We start from the raw sequence: 19,552 nt of genomic DNA on the forward strand, positions 1-19,552 counted from the left end.
TCCAGGAGGGTTTACAACAGCCCCCCACTAGCAGCGAGCTGGTGGCCTGACCCCGCTGGAGTGAAGGAGGGGCCGTGGAGGCCCCCCAGTAGGCTGGGGTAAGGAGGATGCCTGGCACTGTCAAGGGGCAAAGTGGCACTGCCCACTGGGCAGTGCGGGGCAGGGCCTAATGGGGCGGGGCCTATGGGGGATAGAGATCAGTGGGGGTGGGGTGCCCCACAACCACCCTGCACTTTGGATCAGTGATAGAGGGAGGGAGGCCAGCATTTGCAGCTGGCCATTGGTGTGGGCAGGGTGGGTCGGCCTGATGGGGGTGGTCAGGACTGCAGGTTGGGGGGAGGGGCGGTGATGTGGGTGGGTGGGGTCACACGGCCTTTCGAGCTGGCCAGTGATCTGGAGGCCGGCAGTGTGGTGCTATTGCGCATGAGCTGATCTCAGCGCTGACAGATTGCGCATGCGCAGTGGCCCGCTCAGTGCTATGTTGCTGGCCTCTCCAGCAGGAATATACCCCACTCCAGATTTTTAGCGTGATTCACGCTAGAGCACTCTGTGATGCATAGAGTGTGGGAGATTCATTCTGAAAGTTCCGCTGAAAAGACCAGGGGGATTTGCTCCAGTTTTTACACAAATTTGGCACTTAGAATCTTTTCGGGACAATCCCATCTGTTTTTTTATCTTCCAATACTTGCATTTAAATGTTGCCTTTAGCACACAACCACATCTTAAAATTAAGAATTGGGACATTATACCAAAGGAGGAAAGGTTAGGAGAGCATTCTAAATCCTGGTCAGAGATGGATTGTAGGAGGAACAGGAGGTGGAGGGATTTCTAGAGGAAAGATGAAAGTTGAACCTAATAGGCAGATATGTCACAGAAACTAATGGTGGGATGAAGAGGAGATGAACAAGAATTTGGAATCTGAGGAACTGATAATACGCATGGATAGGGGTAGGTTTCAGTGATACGGAGGAGGAAGACCACTGTGCTATTTGAACACGAATTGGAGATTTTGAAGTCTAAAGTGCTGTGCAAACAGGAACCAACCAATGCCGATCAGACCAGCCAGTGCAGATTAGCAAGGATAATGATGATAAAACTTGGTGTGGATAGGATGTAGACAGCAGAGTTTTGGATGAGTTTAAATTTGAAGCATTAGTTCACTTAAATACGGCAGTGAATTTCACTCCAGAGACCCACAGTAACAGAAGGAAGGGAAGAGCCATTATAGGCTGTGGCCTCTTTCCCTCAGTCTGAAAAAATAGATGGCCGAACAATTACGGAAGTTAAAGTCATTGAGGAATGCAGCCTTTTAAGCATGGAAAAGTAAGGGTGAATGATGGGAAATGGGACAGGTAGCTTCACCTTGTAGAGTAAGCTAGCATATGTCCACTGTTAGGAAGGGAGGCCTAAAACAGAATAGACTAGAAGAGTGGGGCGGCACGATAGCACAGTGGTTAGCACTGCTGCTTCACAGCTCCAGGGACCTGGGTTCGATTCCCGGCTTGGGTCACTGTCTGTGTGGAGTTTGCACATTCTCCTCGTGTCTGCGTGGGTTTCCTCCGGGTGCTCCGGTTTCCTCCCACAGTCCAAAGATGTGCGGATTAGGTTGATTGGCCATGCTAAAATTGCCCCTTAGTGTCCTGAGATACGTAGGTTAGAGGGATTAGCAGGTAAATATGTAGGGATAAGGGGGTAGGGCCTGGGTGGGATTGTGGTCGGTGCAGACTCGATGGGCCGAATGGCCTCTTTCTGCACTGTAGGGATTCTATGATTCTATGAGTAAGGCACAGGAATAGAAGTGCACAGGAACCATCTTTAAAATCAACTTGGTACTTGTCACTTTGCCAACAATTCTAAATATGGATGGAATAACGTCTTAGTCCTCCATAGATTTTACCATTATAATTTGGGAATTTTCTTTGTCGTGGTCATGTGGCACAGTGGGTAGGGTCACTGCCTCTGAGCTAAAAGCTAAGGGTTCAGATCCCACTCTGATGAAGAGTCATCCAGACTTGAAATGTTAGCTTTGTTCTTTCTCCAACAGAAGTTGTCAGACCTGCTGAGATTCTCCAGCATTTTCTGTTTATATTTCAGGTTCCAGCATCCACATTAATTTTTTTTATCATACTGTTAATTCAATTCCTTTTCAATCTGAAATTTTCCCTTCTAAAGTATACAATTACGATGACCAGTTTTGCTTTATACATTATTCCCATTGCATGTCAAAATGGTTATCGTTTTAAACAGTAATTAAAACAAGCTATTTGAACCTTATTTGTATTAAATAATCATAGATATGAATGGAATTCTATGAAAGCAAGTAAGAATATTGGCTGAATGTTACAGTTTGAACCTTATCCATAATGACTGGGTTACTGGAGGGGAGCAACTAATTTTACCCAGGTCTTTATTTGTGAATGTGCTTTGTAAACTATCCTGATTTCTAATTTGAACCTAAAAGAGGTAGTATTCAACCATTTAATGAAAAGGCCTTCCTCATAATACTTAAATGTTTCTCAGTTATGACTGGTTCTGCCATTGTCAACACACTGTAGAGAAGTTTTACTTTTACATACTGCAACTTTGGCTGGATGTGTATTTTTGTGAACTCTTGCATAAATCATCTTGTCAGAGAGAAAAAAGATGAACCCATCAGGATAAAAGAGACATAATTGTATTTATAAAGTGTCTTTCAAGACCTCAGGAGGTCACAAAGCACTTTGCAGTGTTGTTCTACTGGGGGGAATGTATCAACCAATTTTTGCACCGAAAGGTTCTCCAAGCAGCAATGAGATAATGACCAGCTGATCTGCTTTAATTGTGTCGGCCAAAGAATTAAAATTGGGCCGCACAAAGGGAAAAACTGCTCAGCAATGTAATGGGATCTTTTACATCACCAGCAACAACTTGTATTTATTTAGCATCTTTACTGTATTAAAATATCCCAAGAAAAGAGTGGTGCCAAACAAAATTTAGTAAGTAGTCTCACAACACCAGGTTAAAGTCTAACAGGTTTATTTGGAATCATGAGCTTTCGAAGCACTGCTCCTTCATCAGGTGAGTGGAGTCCATTCACCTAACAAGGGAGCAGTGCTCCAAAAGCTTATGATTCCAAATAAACCTGCTGGACTCTAACCTGGTGTTATGAGACTCCTTATTGTGCCCATCCCAGTCCAACACCGGCATCTCCGCATCAAACAAAATTTGACATCAACTCACAGAAGGAGATATTAGAGCAGGTAACCAAAAGGTTGGCCAAAGAGAAAGGCTTTAACGAGCGTCTTAAAGCATGAGGTTATTTGCCTTCATGGACTGTGGACGTCCTGTTAATGGCATCAACTCTTGCTTAATTTGCTGTCACCATAGCTGCTTCCATGTTTCATTGATGTTCTGAGTAAGTGCCCTGAGTGCTGCCTATCTGCTCTACTGAGTGTCTAGAACAAGGGTCTCCAAACTACGGCCCGCGGGCCACATCCAGCCCACAGCGGGCCGCTTCCGGATCAGAGTTTGGAGATCGCTGGTCCAGAACATGACAGCTGGTGTCACAGATATGTCATAGCCTGCATCACTTGTTATCATATATATTCTTTTAACATCATACTAAAGCATTGAAAGCAGATGGTGTGGACAGTCGACGTAAGGCTGCAAACAGGATGAGGAGGACATTTACCTGAGGGGCCAGCTGGGTCGTTGGTTTAACATTTCATCTGACAACACAGCACTCTCTCTCACAGCATTCCATTAAAGATTCTGTGCTCAAATCTCCGGAGTGGGATTTGAACAAATGACCTTCTGATTCAGGCAAGAGTGCTGCTGACTGAGCCATGGCTATCCAGGATAGAACCTAGTGTCACAGGATTGCAAACAGAAAAGAGCCCACAATAGCCAGCAAGAATTGTACATTTGCGTGGGAGTGCTGTGTTCCGAGTGTGGTAAATAAAGCAGTTCATAAACATTGGTTCTCATAAGCATTCAGCCAGTTAAACGTCACCAGTCTGTCAAATCTTGCTGCACCTCAGCAGCTGTTGTCATGGAAACAGTTATTTCTGAGGTCTCCTCCTGTGGTTTTAGATTTATTGTCTCCTGTAAATGGCTCATCATCAGAGATTAGGATGGCTGGATTTATCATTAATACGTTGTACTCAGACAGGCTGAAAGTAATATCCCATTAATGCAAGCTGGAACATGCATATAAATGAAATGGGGAAGAACTGATTATTTCAATGCAACATAAATTTTCAACAAAAAGTCCTTTGAGTTCTGAGATGCAACTGCAAAGTAAATGTTCCATTAAATTATAGTAAGAGTTAAAAATGCTGATCTGAATCAGTTGCAATTTTCTTGTGCTTTTTTTGTAGGTGTCAAAGAATCTGCCTGACAAACAAAACGAAATAGAAGAGTTGTTGAAGGACATTACACGCTTTCAACAGCAGCTAAATCTGTTAACACTGTGGGCATCTTCTACAAAGGATCAGTTGGAGTTATACAAGCAAGCACCGACATCAGAAGTCTTTAATATTAAGGTAAACAACCATATATCATTATTGTATCTCTCTAGAGTAGCATTTCTCAGTCTAAACTGTATTGAGCAGCATTAGAAGTTTGCTGTGGTGGCTGCTAAGAAAAGCAGTAAGTCAGCAGCTGGACTAGAGGTTCTGGAATGGAGTTTGGAAAACAGAATAGTTCTACATAAGACTCAGTCTATTTGATTTGGTTTGATTTATTATTGTCACATGTATTCGTATACAGTGCAAAGTATTGTTTCTTGCGTGCTATACAGGCAAAGCATACCGTTCATAGAGAAGGAAACGAGAGAGTGCAGAATGTAGTGTTACAGTCATAGCTAGAATGTAGAGAAAGATCAACTAAGTGCAAGGTAGGTCCATTCAAAAGTCTGATGGCAGCAGGGAAAAAGCTGTTCTTGAGTCGGTTGGTACATGATTTCAGACTTCTGATTCATTTTCCCGACAGAAGGTGGCAGAGAGTATGTCTGGGCTGCCTGGAGGTCCTTAATTATGCTGGCTACTTTTCTGAGGCAGCGGGAAGTGTAGATAGTGTCAATGGGTGGGAGGCTGGTTTCAGTAATGGACTGAGCTTCATTCATGACCCTTTGCAGTCTCTTGCGGTTCTGGACAAAGCAGGAGCCATATCAAGCTGTGATACAGCCAGAAAGAATGCTTTCTATGGTGCATCTATAAAAGTTGCTGAGAGTCATATTGGACATACCAAATTTCCTTAGTCTCCTGAGAAAGTAGAGGCATTGGTGGGTTTTCTTAACTATAGCGTTGGCATGGGGGGACCAGGACAGGCTGTTGGTGATCTGGACACCTAAAAACTTGAAGCTCTCGACCATTTCTACTTCGTCCCCATTGATGTAGACAGGGTCACATCATCCACTACGCTTCCTGAAGTCGACGACTGTCTCCTTTGTTTTGTTGACATTGAAGGAGAGATTATTGTCATCGCACCAGTTCACCAGATTCTCGATCTCCTTCCTGTTCTCCGTCTCTTCATTGTTTGAAATCCGACCCACTACGGTGTGTCATCAGCAAACCTAGTTGGAGGGGAATTTGGCAATACAGTCATAGGTGTTTAAGGAGTATAGTAAGGGGATGAGGACACAGCCTTGTGGGGCACTGGTGTTGAGGATGATTGTGGAGGAGGTGTTGTTGCCTATCCTTACTGATTGCAGTACCTCCAGCTTCTTTCACACCTATATCGCAGTCTAGTTACTAGTACTGCAATATAGGTGTGAAAGAAGCTGGAACCACAGTGTTTTAATTGTTGAAAACAGAGAATAACCAAGGATGAGAGGAGGGCATTGCAAATGTCCAAAAATGTGTCTGCAATCAAGAATTGATGCAGTGTAAGTTGAGAAATGATGAAAGACTGTTTAGGTTGCACCAAGCTCTTGTTTTGGGAATTGGCGTGAAAGTAATTTTATTATTTGACTTTGGCATGTATATAAACATGACCACTGACCAGGGTTAAATATCAACTACATACCAGTACAATCTGGTAAGAGCTCGAGACCTGGTAAGGACAAAATAAAAAACACATAATCTCCTTGACAAAAGTGCGACATTTATATGAGCCATTTGAAACAGTGCTGAAATAGCTAGCATTAAAATGGAATTTGTCTTTCCTTATACAAGTGTAATTCAAATGTAATAGAGAAGTTGTTATAGTAAGGAATTAGCTTGTGATAGAGTGAAAATAATACTTTCATAAAGGAAATTTGGCTAGCGTAGGAATCAGAGACAGAGAGCTAAGAAGGAGCAGAATAGTTCATAGAAATTTAGGGACAAAGAAAGAAGAAACAAAATCTCGCTGGCGTTTATGCTGGCATCATCTTATGGTCCTGCCAATGGGCGCACCACCACCGCTAGTTTCCCGGTGGTGAGAAGTGCATTCAATGGGAAACTCCGTTGATAACGGGAGAACCATAAGATCCCGCTGCCAGCAAGCAGCGCACCTCCTCGAAACACCGCGGAGGGGGAGGAGAATCCTGTCTGATATATTTAATTATAAGCTAATGAACACTTCTAGTAAGAACAGTAGCACAGAGTGGGAATACAGTTGTGCTGAACTTTCAGGATATGGGAGTTTCAAGAAGCAGATGTCAACCTAGACAAACACTTCGGCAAGAAGTGACTCTAACTGTGGCTACTTGAGTTCAAGGTATTTGAGATAATCCGACACAGTAGTGTGGAGCAAGCTTTTGGAATGAGGCTTTCACTAAGTAGTCAGTCCACTGCAAGATGGGGAACTATCAGTCACAGAGGAAGGAGTGGTGACTATTCAAGAGTGGAGAAAGGAAGTCGGGAGAGATAAAATCAGAAGTATCCAGGCAACCATTTTCAATTACTAACGCATGCTTCACTCAATTTTGCATGAATTTTGGAAAGTGATCCTTCAACAGGCATTATGCCCCTCATTACTGAATAAAAATGGCTTCATTCCTATTCGAGATGGCTTTTAGCAAATATGTCATCAATATCCACAGACTGCCCAAACCAATATGGCTTCATTATGTCAGAAGCCCTTGAGGTGCACAACATGGCTGCACAAAATTAGATCTTATTTCCCCAGTTTGGCACCTGGGAAACAAGTAAAGAAGCCCCAATTTTTGTCCTAAACTTGTTTAATTTGAAACTTTCTGAATATTTTCTAAATATATGGCTTAAAAGTATGTAATTTAAAATGTTGCTGAAAGCAGAATACAGCAACTGCTCGTTTTTGTAACTCAAGCAATATTCTGTAAGTGATCAAGTTCAAAATAGTAAAAGAATTTGATATTTAGATTGCCATCACCCAAGTTATGCCAATACTGATCTGTCTCATTGATTATTGATGAGAGTAGGAGGAGCCGTTGGCTGCCTTGGTTCTCAGGATTCACCACTTTGCAGCAGAGTGTTCAAGTTACCTTTCCAGGAAATTTTGGCATAAGTTCGTAACAGGAAGATCAATGTAGAAAATCATTTAATTAATGGCGTATGTATTTGGTTGCACCATTCTAGGAAGTTTTGTGCCAATATTTCAGGGGTTTATTTGAGTGGATATGTGCAGTGGACTGGAGAGTGGCCAGTGTAATGCTCATTTTCACTCAGGTAATTGAGGGTCACTAGGTTAATATCTATGGTGGGTAACATTTGAAATCTTTAATTAAATATAAAATTACTAAATATCTAGATGAAGAGAAAATAATTAGAATCAGCCAGCGTATAATTCAGAAAAGAAGATTGTTGTTTGATAGACCTGATAATGTTATTCAGACTGTAATACTATTTTTACTTCTGGTCTGGTGTTCAGCTTGGGCTACAGAAAAGCTGGCAGATGTGCAAAAGCAAAAGGATTGGGGGTTCACATTCATGAGACATTTAAAGCAGCGCTTCAAATGGATAAGATCACTTTAAAAAAAAGCTAATGGATTGCTGGGTATTATAGCAAGAGATAGAGAATATAAAAGTCACAATACAACAAGCCGTAACTTCTGAGCTCTGCAGCGTACTCCAAAGATGCGCTGGGTAATTCCTCTGCAAACTTTGCATTTAAGGATCTGCACAACAATTGGCCAGAAGTGCTAACTTCCTCTGGACAATAACCCTATTCTGGGAACTATCTGAAAATTTCAAAATTTGGATGGATCCTCCAGGGTTACAGCAGTCTACGCAGAAAACGTTAGATTAATTCAAAACACTTCTAATTTCTGGGTAACTATTGTAAACACCCAGACCGGCTCCCCACACATTACTGACTACCACCACTGCACCCCCCCCACCCACCAACCATTGGTATACCACAACCCCCCGACTCCCCCCCCCCTTCCCCCCCGCCCCCCCCCCCCCCCCCCCCCCCCGCCAGCCTCCAGTGACTCACCCCACCCCTCAATCTTTGTTGATTTCCCGTAATTGTATTTTTGCGAATGTCGTGATGAGTGCAAGGTGACAAGCTTTGAGAAAACTGTGCTTTTTCAGCAATATTCAAGTTCTGTACTACCAAAGAACTAAATGATTGTTCGGGCCCTGTTAGGGACAACTAACATTTAAAATGAAACCTAAACATCCTGTAATTAACTGACAGAAGTACACTGCAAAATTCCACATGTTTGAACACAAATAGGCTTTATTGCATGCAAGAAGAACTTAAACAAAGCAAGCACTGGTAATTTAATGCTAAAGTTTAGAAAGATTTATGGTATTAATTTAGTTCTAGTTGTTCCATCCTCCTAATGGTTCCCATTTTACAAAATCTTGAAGGTTCATTCACTTCTTCAGAGACCAAACCAAAGGTAAGCCACATCAATCTGGAATTCACCTTAATTCCCTCAGTCTTACAGCTTTCTCCAAAGTATAAGATTTATGGAGATCCTGCCTTTAGTTTTTGGTTCAGCAAATTTCCAACTTTTCCTTAAAGACTTATAACTGTGGAATTCTCAGCTCCTTGTCTTGGCTACCAAACAGTTACCTAACTGCTTCCGTGGAAATCACAAAGCTTTTCAAAGTAGCTCTACTGCCTATTTTCTGTCACAAAGCCCTATGAAAACTCCTGTCGATTTCTTCCTCCAGATTAAAATTTGGCAGATCTTCAGATTATTGATTTCATATATTCCAAACTGAAATTAAGCCTCACCCATATTCCACACAGTGAAGAATAAAGTTAGTATTTTCTCTGCTTAAGGTACTGGCATGAATAACATTTATCTCATGTGGCTAACCCAACTCAGTGAGTGACAACCTACACCTGGACCAGAAGTGCAAGTTGGAATACTGCTGAGAGAAAACCCACCTAAATTAAAGGAATTTTCTAACCCCACAACCCATCTCCATGACAATGTGGCATGATATGGAGTGGTGCAAACAGAACTACAAACAAATTATTTTACCTTTAACCCAGCTCTTTGATTATGTGACCCATATTAATAATTTATATCTTTAATAGGGTTTGACAATAGCCTTTGGCCTTCTTTAGGGACACTCTTGCTTATAATAAGCTTTTGACTTGTTTTCATCCAGAAACTACATAAACAATTTTAAGTTTTTAATTGAAGTAAGAGTAGACCTTCTGACTAGAACCAGCTAAAAGATTGGGTTATCCCAATGCCTTCACACCTTTATCTCTGACCATGTAAGATAAACATAGGTTACCTTTTATCTGTAGTTATCTTCAAGATTGATTGATTAGCATTCACAGTTGGGTTGTTTATCAGCTTCCCAATCAGATGCTTCTATTTATCTTATGTTTAACACTTCAATTCCTAAAAATAAAAGTTATATTTTAAAATATATGAATTATGAAACAATATTTTGTAATATGGTAAGAAAGGACATGTTCTAAGTTTTGGTAAGTTATCCAAGAAAGGCCATTGGGAAGAAATTTGTTCACATAGCATCACTAACTGTGCATTCCACAACCATTTAATTGTTGATAACGACAACATTTAAAAATGACAAAGCACCTTGAAACATCATGCAAATTCTGTAATGACTTATAATTTAATGGAGAGCATTGCCTGTGCCTTCTTAGCGCAGTAGGCAGCGCGTCAGTCTCATAATCTGAAGGTCCTGAGTTCAATCCTCAGAGAGGGCAGGGCTATTTTGTAGAGCCTGGGTGGGATTGTGGTCGGTGCAGACTCGATGGGCCGAATGGCCTGTTTCTGCACTGTAGGGTTTCTACGACTAGCACCAGCACAACTATTTATCAGTGAATTCAAGATTTAGGATTGCACAAAGCTTTTAGCATTCACTGGAATATTTTTATAATCTAAAGAAAGAAAGTTTTCTTTAAATTACAGTTTCTTCCCAGGGTTCCAATGTTATTTTGTGGAATGTACATAATTAATTAGGAGGAATAGAGTTCAGGAGCATTGCACAAAATGAATTTCGAATAATCTGGAAATGGATGTGAATGTCATTTTCAGTACTTCCCTTTCAGACTATTTCCAGTGGATTTAGTATCAATGGAAATGTCATTTTGTGACCTCCTTGAAGAACTCTTGAGGTTTGGAGGATAAGTGCACCGTGGAGTGCAGTACTGAATCTTAAGAGCAGGGCACCATATTTGCTTTCTGATCTGTGTTGACTTGGATAGTCCTAGCCAAGGGAGGAGTAGATGTCAGATGTATAAAGAAATTGGGTTTGTCTGTGATGTCTCCCTTATTGAATGTTCTGCTGACACTTGCACATAGGTTTGCCACAGCATTGTGTCCGACTTTGAGATGTAATTGAGCAGCCTGAGTTGAGAGTCAATGACACTGGATCACCATTCATTTTTCTACTTGCCTGATTTTCTAACCTAAATAAATCCAATTTTAAATTGTTTCTGTTGTGGTTGGTTGAAATCTTGATAGCAGAAATATGTTTTCAGGCACATACTTCTTTAGTTACTGTATTTTTATTCTGTAATTTTAATGATTCCTTTTGGTTTATTTCCCCTTTTGCCACCAGTTTTGCTCTCTGCCTTTATGCCCTTGCTGGAGGGGAAGCCATTTTTATCTCACAGTAATAAAGGCACTTCCCGTTATACCACACTCAAACTCGCTACTATGTAGATGATGCGCTATCAATAAGGCGAAAGACTACTTGTGTGCCAATACAAGTGTAGGCTTTTATTCACAACAGAATCAGGAGCACATCCCAACAAATAACCGACCTGGACTGAACAAGGGGGAGGAGACAGCCACCTTTATACTAGGTGCCGAGGGGAGGAACCAAACCGGGAGGGGATGTGTCCAGGTATGACAAACACACAACGGTGGTCCATATAGGACAAAGGCACAACTGAGGTCCACCACAGTAGACAAAGTGTCCAGTAGTGGCAAATTATAGAAGGGCGTTCAAAATGCTGCTCTCTCTCTCTATCTTAGGATGGCAGCACATGCAGACCTTCTTGTCAGTCTTTCATGTATCTAAACATGTGGCTGCAAGGATGCAGGGCCCTGTTGCCCCTGTACTCTTACAACTCTTACAATTAACCTGCAGCAGGTTAATTCAGCTGCAAAAGGGCAAGGACTATCTTGGTCACAAGGGGCTCGTGCACTGACGCAATAACATTTCTGCCACTGAGGCAGAATATAGGAGAAGCACTGAATCAGGTTTAGGAAATTATACAGTGGACACAGGCCTCAAGGGGAAGCACAGTGATGAGAAGAAATAGGCATGCAAATGTACATGCACATGGTAAGTTGTGAATAAAATTATGGTGGCATTAAAATTGTTGGAAGTGATTTTATAAAAAAGACATGATTGAAAAATGTGTAAGCTAATGCACACAGAAGGCTCCATAGATGATGACCCATTTATAGTGGGAAGAGGGATGTTCAGCCATGGTATAATCAATTCAAATTTGCTGAAATGTCTTTTTTATTAGATAATGCCCTTGGCATCAGAGTGGGGTCCTCTGTAGGCCAAACTTTTTTTCCCCACCTGCTGAAGCCCCCAAGAAGGTCACCAGGTATACCTGGCCATCTTCCCGTGTGATGAAGTTCCTATCCACAATTGATAAAATACCACTTAAGGATGCTGCCCTGTGCCATCCCAACCTATTTTATCCTGTTGTATTCAGTATTTGTTGAGATGCTAGGAATAGTTGAAAAAATATTACAGAGGCACTGCTGCATGTAGCCCAGGCAGATCAGATTCAATGTTTTCTGATGCTTTGGCTGATTCCCTGTGATAATCATAGAATCCTACAGTGCAGAAGGAGGCCATTCGGCCAATTGAGTCTGCACTGACCACAATCCCACCCAGGCCCTATCCCCATAATCCCATGCTAGCTAGTTCCCCTGACATTAAGGGGCAATTTAGCTTGGGCAATCCATCTAACCAGCGCATCTTTGAACTGTGGGAGGAAACCGAAGCACCCGGAGGAAACCCACGCAGACATGGGGAGAAAGTGCAGACTCCAGATAGACAGTGACCTAAGCCAAGAATCGAACCCAGGTCCCTGCCGCTGTGAGGCAGCAGTGCCAACCACTGTGCCACCAAGATAATGGAAGTGTTCTTGTAACCAGATGAAAAAGAATGGGTACCTTTATGTGCATATAGATCCATATCATTCCAATAACTAAAAAAAACCTCTCAGTATCACACTTGAGTCTTGAGTTGAATTCCTTTTTCACAAATTTTGTTTGGAAGGGTAACTTTTTTTCAGTTGTCAGTAGCTACCATTCATCATGATTGGGTGTATTCACAGGACACGAATAGTAAAAAGTGTTTGCAGCTGAAACACTGGTTGTCTAATAAAATGAATTGCTCTTGGGGCATGTTAATCAGAACAAGAAAGATTTTGTTTTCCCGCAGAGCTATTTCAAGATAAATCATGAATGTAGATTCGTATAACTAGTAAAAGGTAAATTTAGAACTAACATCGAGCAGTCCGTCTTCATGCAAAGAGTGACTAAAAGCTGAAATGTTCTTTCATATAGAATATGTTTTCCCATTGTCATCTTCTTTATCCATGTTCGTTGCATCACCCTGTAAATTCTGGGGTGCATTTCTCTGTGATAATGCTTGCAGGATGTGATGTCATGCAGCCTCTCCATTGAAGTCTCATCACAGAAATCATAGAATTCCTACAGTGCAGAAGGAGGCCATTCAACCCATCGAGCCTACACCAACAACAATCCCACCCAGGCCCTAACCCCTTAACCCCATGTATTTACCCTGCTAGTCCCCCTGACACTAAGGGGCAATTTAGCATGACCAATCAACCTAACCCACACATCTTTGGATTGTGGGAGGAAACCCACTGTTGTGCCTGCCGCACAGTCTGTTTTAACCCTTATACGATGGACAAAGAATTGCGAGTAGACTTCTTGTTAGTACAAACAATAATTATTTAAAACACACAATCAATAATCACCCACCCAACCAACAAGAAGTTATCTTACAGAAAATAACTAAAGTTCAAGTCCAATATGAGACCTTGACTTAACTTTGCGTGACTGGCAAGTACCCAAGCAGATATTGGCCTTTATCTGTGCGCTGGTCTCGGTCGTCCTCTACGGAGTCGGTCTTTTGGTCTGGTCTGGCACTCTGGCTCTGGTCTTCCTTCCTTCTCGGGTGTGGTGGCTCTCCTCATGCTGGTCGTTGCGGGCGACGGTCACCGTTGTTGTAGCTCGTTCATGGGGTCAGAGAGAGAGAGAGATTCTTGGTTACGCAGCAAACCTTATACCCCGTTGGGTTTCGCACCCCTTTTGGCCATTGCCAATCAATCGATCAGGACTTGATCACCCTGAGCGATAAAGTCCAATCGGGTGCTGCCACACCAATCTCTGGGTGTGTCCCCAACGGCCATGTCTGTAGGTGCTGGGGGCATGTAGGACATACACCTCCCTCCCAAATAAGGGGTTACGGCTCCCCTTCATCTGGTAAACAAGTATGTTTGACCAGAAAGTGTCCATTGTCTTTGGGATGACCTGTTTCCTGTGAATTCAGTCATCTGACTTGCAGCCTGTTTATCTCTGTCTTTTAAGCTGCAGTCTGCTGTTTCAGTGATTGTCCAATTACCCCAGCGTGCTCTGTAATTCACCATTTTAGGTGGCCCGTTTAGCCACAGTCCCCCCTTTGATCCTGAACACGAAGCGTGATGGATCACAAACTCAGGAATTCCCCAGTCACTCAACAGTCAAACAAGGCTCAGGTAATGGCATGCTCAGTAATAATACATCCGTACAACATATTGACATTGCAGAAGCTACAGACAGCAACACTCTACAAAGACAAACAGCCACATATTCTAAACACCATTATTACAATAAGCTATTTACAAACCAACATTCAAACAACAAAGCATTACAATAAGTATTCGCGAGTCCAGGGTACATTCCAATATTACAATTTTCAACTGTCCGTTATTGTCCATTAGTGCAAAGAGCAATCTCGTAGGTTCTCTGTAAACATTCTGCTAATGAATTAGAGGGGACCGTGATTCGAGGGCGGAACCCACATCTTGTCGTTGTGTCAAACCACAAGTAGCCAGGATATGAAAAGTTCATCTTGCTTGGAGTGTCCTGCGTGCTTATCCTGATGATGAGTCCGATGAGGTAGATCGTAGGTTGCATCTTTGTCGTCGTCCTTCATTGTCCTGAGGAGATCAATGTAATTTCGGCTGTTATCACATCTAATATTTGATGTATATACATGTATTTAATCTGTTTTTTTCTGAAGCTGCATTACATTCAGATAATCCACTGGCAAAACATTTGACTCGCAAGTGGCAACGTTCTGTTCAAAGGACCGTGCCAGCTGATGAAAGTACAACAAATGACATTTGATTTTTAAAAATCAGTGCACAGTTTTCAAGAAATGAGTTTTAAAACAAAAAACCGTCAGTTTGCTTCAAAGAGTCTTGCACCAAGTTACATGAAAAGGCTGCTGTGTAGGGAGATCTTTCATTACTTTTCAGTGGCAAGGAAAATGACTCAAAAGTAACTGGGTACATTGCTGGCAATATTCAACTTGCGGTCTCAATCCCTTGACAGGCGTTCCATGCCAATTTTCCAAGTGAAGACATTTAAATTCATTAAAGTCACACGGCTTTTATTTGAAGAAATGTTCAATCCTCAAAGAGTTAACCGAGTCAACAACTGGATAACAAGATTAATCATGGTGAAAATGGTTTTCTAGCATTTTAACCTAAAGGCAAATCAAATTTCATCAGACACTGCTGTCTGCGGTTCCAGGAGCCATTTTAGGAACAAGGTGGGAGGTTGATCCTGAATCTGGCAGAAATGCTTTTGTTGCTTTGAAGAGTCATAGTCCCTGTATGAGCGGCCTCCGTAACCACCACCACCACCGTAGTAGTATCCACCTTGGCCCTTGTATCCACCCAAATAGCTATCCCAGTCTCCCATATCATACCGGCCTCCGTTATAGCCGCTTTTCCTGTCACTATCCCAATAGCCACCTCCTGCTCCTCTCCTATGGCCACTGTTACTGTAGTCGTCGCTATAGCCGCCTTGACGATACCCGTGGCCGCCTCCAGACTTTTTCTTGGCATGACCCATCCAGATCTGGCGCCCCATCGAGGGATTTTCCATTCATCGCCTACAGCGCGTCCCTGGCGTCCTCTGGGTTTTTGAAAGTGATGAAGCTGAAACCGCGGGATGCCATGGTGTCTTTGTCTTTAATCACTTTCACCTCAGAGATCTGCCCGTACTTAGGGAAAATCTCTTCCAGGGACTGCTCGTCTGTGTTGAAGTTCAGGCCGCCAATAAACAACTTTCCTGCTTCAGTCATGGTGGCAGGATTGCTGCGCACTTGAGCATGTGACGCTCTAGGAGCTGGCCTAAATGGTGGAGCCGGTGGCCTTGAGGACCGTGTATGCGGTGGGGATCTCCTACAATCTCGGGTGAAGTGTCCTGGCTGCCCACAATTAAAACATGTCCCTCTATCTCTCCCAGGGGCTGCTGTGTAAGGTGGAGCTGTACCTCTCTGGTGTTGGGGATCCCCTATACCCTCGTTCCTCCATACTGGACCTTGGCTAGCCCTCATCGGAAGCATTCTCGCCTGCCTTTCTGACCGTGACACTGGGGCTCCCTGAACTTCCTGCTCTCAGACTCGAGCTAACCGTCGGAGAACCCATGCTTCATTGTGTGTGGTCTCTGCGGGGTCAAAATTAGCGCAGGCTTTCTTGCCTTCCTCTGTGGTGTGTGAGACTAATGTCCCAGCCCATTTGGATGAATCAGCTTCATTTAATCTAGCCCGATCTAATTCACCATATACTCACGTGAAGTGGATCCATAAACAACTGGCAAAGGCAGTCAGATGTTCCCTTTCCTCTGTCTACATTTATTTAACCCATCTACAGGATCCCCTTCATTAAACCCTACTGCGGTCAATATCGCTTCCTTAATTTTGTTTAAGGGTCCTTCCCCGACATTTTGAGGGGCTGGCAGGGCAGACTGTACAGACTTGCTTAAGCACATGACTATCAGCTTCACTTCTTCCTTTTCATCTAGCCCATGCATTATCTTCTGCTGTCTAACATCCTCAAAGAAAGTGTGTGGGTCAGCCGAAAGCTCAAAGGTTGTCATTTTATTTGCGATCTCAGCCAATTGTGCCACCGTAAACGGGGTTGTGTATGTAACAGCTGGGCCCTGAGACTCTCCTACCCGACGTTCAGTCATCACTGGGTGCATCGGTACTGGAGGTGAATCTGGGGGCGCAGTGGATATGACTTCCCCTGGGAAAGATGGTGGTGGACCCTAATCCACGGTTCGCGTAACGTAAAGTTTAGCATTCTCCTTTAACTCTCCCCAATCCACATCCTCTCTCTCCTCTTCCTCTTCTGTCCCGAAGGTACACATAAATCCGTTTTGAACCGATAATAGGGATTCCAGCCGTGAAATTTCTCGCTGGCATTTGGAGTGGGCAGCGGTTGCCTGTTTCTGTTCTTTACTGGCTTGATGTAGCGCTTTTATTGCCGCCTGCAGATCAGTGCACTTAGCTTCTAATCGTGCTACCACCCACTCGGCTTCACCTTGGGCCAAGACAGGGCGCTGGGCATCTTGGTAGGCTCTCTCATACTGGGTTTGAAAATTGCCCAGGTGTAATAGATTTGCCTGGTTGGTTCTCTTTAATTCATCTACCTCTCTGTCCTTTTCGGCTCTTATTTGCTCTATCCTCTCCTGCTGCTGTTCCTTTAGTTTCTTAATCTCCTCTTCCTTTTCCTCCTGTGCCCGCTTTGATTCCTCCAGTTCCTTACAAACTGTTTAATTCCTTTTCTGTTCCTAGCAGCTGTCCTAAGCAGCTCACAATGGCAGTCGCTTTCTCACATTTGTCTGCCCATTTTCCCTGAACTTTCCTCAGATTGTCCCAATACTTCTGCCCGAGGGATCCCGGTCCCGTCTCAGTATTGGCACAAGATTCTGCCCAAAGGGGCACCCTTTCTTCTTAATGTATTCTCTGATTTTTGTTTCCCATATGGGACACCTCTCTGTCTCTGTGCTGTTTTCTGCCATTCTATATTCAACGAGAAGGGATAGGAAGTTGTTCGGACTGCGGGTACGGCTTTGGACTATGTTCCAGTCCTAATCCCTCTGGATTCTAATGTAAACCTAGGGAGTTTACCCTATCCTCCTTGTTAGTAACAATGCATGCACAATAAACAATTTCCCGAAAGCAGTTATTTGTCCAATAAGGAGTTTGCACCTATTGGCTCTGAGTTTTAAATAATTGTTCAATATAGATTCTGTGGGATTCGATATTGGAGCAACAAAGTTACTTCTTGTCGATGTCCCGGCGGAGTCGCCAATTGTTGTGTCTGCCGCACAGTCTGTTTTGACCCTTATACGATGGACAAAGAATTGCGAGTAGACTCCTTGTTAGTACAAACAATATTTATTTAAACACACAATCAATAATCACCCACCCAACCAACAAGAGGTTATCTTACAGAAAATACTAAACTTCAAGTCCAATACGAGACCTTGACTTGACTTTGCCTGACTGGCAAGTACCCAAGCAGATATTGGCCTTTATCTGTGCGCTGGTCTCAATAGTCCTCTGTGTAGTCTGGTCGTTTGGTCTGGTCTGCCACTCTGGCTCTAGTCTTCCTTCCTTCTCGGGTGTGGTGGCTCTCCTCGTGCTGGTCGTCGCTGGCAACGGTCACCGTTGTTGTAGCTCGTTCGTGGGGTCAGAGAGAGAGAGAGAGATTCTTGGTTGCGCAGCACCCTTTATACCCCATTGGGTTTCACGACCATTTTGGCCATTGCCAATCAGTCGATCAGGACTTGATCACCCTGATCGATAAAGTCCAATTGGGTGCTGCCACACCAATCTCTGGGTGTGTCCCCAACAGCCATGTCTATAGGTGCTGGGGGCACATAGGGCATACACCTCCCTCCCAAAGAAGGGGTTACGGCTCCCCTTCATCTGGTAAACAAGTATGTTTGACTAGAAAGTGTCCATTGTCTTTGGGATGGCCTGTTTCCTGTGTATTCAGTCGTCTGAGTTGCAGCCCGTTTATCTCTGTCTTTTAAGCTGCAATCTGCTATTTCAGTGCTTGTCCAATTATCCCAGCATGCTCTGTAAATCACCATTTTAGGTGGCCCGTTTGGCCACACCACGCAGACACAGGGAGAACATGCAAACTCCACACAGACAGTGACCTGAGGCCGGAATTGAACCCAGGTTCCTGGAGCTGTGAGGCAGCAGTGCTAAGCACTGTGCCACAGTGCCGCCCCTGGCATCCCTTTGCAAAGAAAGTAGATGTGAGCCTGTAGTCGTGAATTAAGTGACAGTTGACTTAGTGGTAACACATGCTCACAAGAGAGCATAGTTTTAGGGTAAGGGGCAAAAGATTCAGAGGGGTTTTAAGAAAAAATAAATTTCACTCAGGGTGGTGGGAATCTGGAATGCACTGTCTGGGGAGTTAATGGAGGCTGGAAATCTTATAATCTTTGGATCCAAGTATTTGGAAGAGCACTTAGAATATCATAACATTCAAGTATATGGGACAAGTGCAAGAAAATACGATTAGCGTGCCTTTAGTGATAGTTATTGTTGGTGCAGACTCGATGAACTGAAGGGCATTTTTTGCATTGTATGACTTCATGACTCTTACAAACCATATTGCAAGAACTTAGTGGCTAATACTTCAGTGCAACACTGAGCGTGTATTACATTGTCAGAGATGCCATCCTTTGGATGAGATGTCAAAATAAAGTCCAATTTTCAAAGTTAGGTGGACACAAAACTTAAAAACTGAGAAGTATTATGAGCAGTGAGGAGGATAGTGTTAGACAGACTGGTGGAATGGCAGACCAAGTGGCAGATGAAATCTCATGCAGAGAGTGTGAATTGATTCAGTTTATTAAGAATAACACGAAGCAATATAAAATAAAGGGTCCAATTTTGAAAGTGGTGCAGGAGCAAAGAGATAATGGGGGTATATGTGAACAAATCATTGAAGGTGATGAGCAGGTTGAAAAAAAGTTAATAAAGCATATGGGATCCTGGATTTTATAAGGGGCATAAAGTACGAAAGCAAAGAAGTGACTTCTTCGCTTTTGTACTTTATGCCCTCTATAAAATCGTATAAAGCATTG

General features: G+C 43.1%; 1 protein-coding gene, 1 non-coding gene and 1 pseudogene across 14 annotated transcripts in view; 2 read left to right on the forward strand and 1 right to left on the reverse strand.

Moving 5' to 3' along the window:
* LOC144506416 (dystrophin-like) overlaps positions 1-19,552 on the forward strand; it is a 1,861,003-nt gene that overhangs the window by 1,381,280 nt on the left and 460,171 nt on the right. For all 13 annotated transcript variants that reach the window (XM_078232507.1, XM_078232503.1, XM_078232508.1 and 10 more), the window contains one exon: positions 4,359-4,523. In XM_078232507.1, the coding sequence (XP_078088633.1) occupies positions 4,359-4,523 (165 nt within the window). The remainder of the gene's footprint in view (positions 1-4,358; positions 4,524-19,552) is intronic.
* Positions 10,017-10,089, forward strand: trnam-cau (transfer RNA methionine (anticodon CAU)). Its single transcript has one exon. It is a non-coding gene; the product is annotated as a tRNA-Met (tRNA).
* LOC144506226 (RNA-binding protein 3 pseudogene) lies at positions 15,149-15,740 on the reverse strand (annotated as a pseudogene).

This window comes from Mustelus asterias, chromosome 17 (genome assembly GCF_964213995.1).
Source record: "Mustelus asterias chromosome 17, sMusAst1.hap1.1, whole genome shotgun sequence".
Classification (NCBI taxonomy): Eukaryota; Metazoa; Chordata; class Chondrichthyes; order Carcharhiniformes; family Triakidae; genus Mustelus; species Mustelus asterias.